This window comes from Anastrepha ludens, chromosome 3 (genome assembly GCF_028408465.1).
Source record: "Anastrepha ludens isolate Willacy chromosome 3, idAnaLude1.1, whole genome shotgun sequence".
Lineage (NCBI taxonomy): Eukaryota > Metazoa > Arthropoda > Insecta > Diptera > Tephritidae > Anastrepha > Anastrepha ludens.
In genome coordinates, this window is record NC_071499.1 from 114,242,876 (window position 1) to 114,245,856 (window position 2,981).

The 2,981-nt window shown below is 36.2% G+C and overlaps 1 protein-coding gene across 1 annotated transcript; it reads left to right on the forward strand.

Annotated features, from left to right (window-relative positions):
* Positions 1–287: 287 nt before the first annotated feature.
* LOC128856719 (protein toll-like) lies at positions 288–1,679 on the forward strand. The gene has a single exon (XM_054092032.1). It carries the CDS (start codon positions 322–324, stop codon positions 1,546–1,548), a length of 1,227 nt encoding a protein of 408 aa, XP_053948007.1. The 5' UTR covers positions 288–321; the 3' UTR covers positions 1,549–1,679.
* The last annotated feature ends 1,302 nt before the right edge of the window (positions 1,680–2,981 follow it).

Consider the following 2,981-nt stretch of genomic DNA (forward strand, 5'->3'; position numbering starts at 1 on the left):
GAGCAGCCACGCAACCTGACTATAATCAACCTGAGCCACAATCGTATTGCCCAACTCAGTTTAGATAGCATCGTTGCCGCCGGCGTAGTGTGCCCCTATGAGCTCGATTTCTCATATAATCGCATACAATACATTTACGCGCTGAACCATCCACCGCGTAGCTTCACTAGCTGCTTGAGAAATCTTAAACTCCAGCCTAATCCGCTGCAGTGCGACTGCACCCTGGCTTGGAGTTTCTCGACTAATTTCACCATAGCGAATAGCTGGGACTGCGCGAGCCATACCTACGCGTTGAGTGTGTATTCAAACGACGTGTCAAAGATGTGCACTTGGACGCCAAAGTTTTGTCCGTCGTCTTGCAAATGCTATTATGACTCAAGCGCACTACACATCAACTGCTCAGGCGCGCAAATTGAGGGCATTGCAGAGTTACCGCGTCCGGAACAATTTTCGTTGACCACCACCACGCTTGATATTGCACACAATCGCTTCTATGAGTTGCCCTCGAATCTCACTTTCGGCTACGCCAATGTGTCGTGCATCTATGCGGCACACAATCGTCTCACCACCATACAACCCGCGCACTTGCCGCCGAATTTGACGACATTGGACTTGCGCAACAATCACTTGGAACGCTTGAGCGCGAGCTTTTTGCTTGCCTACTTAAATGAAAGCGTAACACTGCAGTGGCTATATCTCTCCGAGAATACCTGGCTCTGCGATTGTGAAGCTGAGCAACTGTTGTACACTGTGCGCACGCATCGTTTACGTATCCCCGATGTCGAGGACTTGTACTGCGACAACCTGCCCAATGCGTCATTGCTGCATGTGCCGTTCGCAGAGGTGTGTGCCGCGCCACCAGCGCAGCGCATGGGCCTCATGTGGCTACTGCTCGGCGTGGCGCTCGTAATAATTATGCTAATTAGCGCATTGGCTGTTTATTACAAATACAATTTGGAGATAAACGTATGGTTGTTTGCGCGCAACTTGTGCCTGTGTTGTGTACGCGAACATGAAATAGATAAGCATAAAACATTCGATGCGTTTATCTCGTATGCACATCAGGACGAACACTTTGTCAATCATGTACTGCTGCCCGGTCTGGAGCAGTGCGTTCCACCATTCCGTGTCTGCACACACGAACGTAATTGGTTGGCCGGCGCCTATATTCCCGAACAGATTGTGGAATCTGTTGCTCAATCGCGTCGCACGATCATTGTGCTCTCGCAGCATTTCATCGAATCGGATTGGGGGCGAATGGAGTTTCGCACAGCGCATCAGTGTTCGTTGAATGAAGGGCGTGCGCGCATAATTATTATAAAATTTGGTGAGATTACGAATAAGTCAGCAATTGACAAGGAGTTGAGAGCTTATTTGGATATGAATACCTACTTGGAGTGGGAAGAGCATCCATGGTTTTGGAGTAAGTTACGTTATGCAATGCCGCATCGTAAGGGCGAGGGACGCAGAGCGGGTATGCTTGAATTGAGTGGTGATGATCGAAGGGAATATGTAGTTGGAGAGGTAGAAATGAATCGATTACGGTGAGGAGAAGGAAAGTGCGAGAGTTACGTGCCCATGACAGTTGGTTCTACGTCGTTTGAGTAGCGTTCGGCAGAGATGTGCGGAGAGTAAATAGGACAAAGAGGGCAGCTACGACGTTATGCACGATAACAACGACAAAGCCACAGAAAAAATGGTAAAAATAAATTTAATAAAAATTATTTTTTATTAGATCGAATGAATTATGCCAGCCAACAAAAAATGGTGTTTGTCTCCAAATTGAAAGAGACGTGAATACATTTTTTTTAATTATGTGACTATGGAATAAATTTCTTCATAAAGAATTACTAAATTCGCTATAACTTTTTTGTTATTATTATTATATTAGCAAATGTTAGAATAATAACAAAAAGAAAAAAAAAAGAAAAAAAAGAAAAATAAAAATAAATAAATAAATAATTGGCGCCCACACTTCTATTAGATGTTTAACCGAGCTCCACCTCGGCTCCTCCAACAACAAAAATCAGTGGATTGCCCAAGACTTTTACATTTTTAAATCTACGTGTGGGTCATTTGGATAGATTTTTGGAAAAATGGAAAAATTTGAAAAAAATTTCGAAAAGTTTTTTATTTTTTATTTAATTTTTTTTGTTTTTATAATTGCAAAAACAGAAAAAATTGGCCTGAAAAGTATGATTTTCAATAGGATTTTCTAAGTATATAATTGCAAAAATGGAATAAATTGCAAACAATTTCGAAAATTGTTTTATTTTTTATTTTATTTTATAATTGCAAAAATGGAAAAATTGCAAAAAATTTGGGATTGTTTATTTTTTTATTTTTTTTTATTTTTATTTTTTTTTTTTTTATAAATAGCGCCCGATAAGTATGATTTTCAATTGAATTCTGTAAGTATATAATTGCAAAATTGGAAAAATACTTCTTTATTTTTTTTTTGTTATTTTTATTTTATTTTATAATTGCAAAAATGGAAAAATTGCAAAAAATTTGGAATTGTTTATTTTTATTTTATTTTTTATTTTTTTTTTATAAATAGCGCCCGATAAGTATGATTTTCAATTGAATTCTGTAAGTTTATAATTGCAAAATTGGAAAAAAAATAACTTTTTTATTTTTTTTTTATTTTATAATTGCAAAAATGGAAAAATTGCAAAAAATTTGGAATTGTTTATTTTTATTTTATTTTTTATATTTTTTTTATAAATAGCGCCTGAAAAGTATATAATTGCAAAATTCGAATTTTTTTTTTATTTAATTTTTATTTTATTTTATAATTGCAAAAATGGAAAAAATTGCAAAAGATTTCGAAAATTGTTTTATTTTTTATTTAATTTTAATTTTATTTTATAATTGCAAAAATGGAAAAATGGCAAAAAATTTGGAATTTTTTATTTTTATTTTTTATTTTTTTTTTTATAAATAGCGCCTGAAATGATTTTCAGTTGAATTCTGTAAGT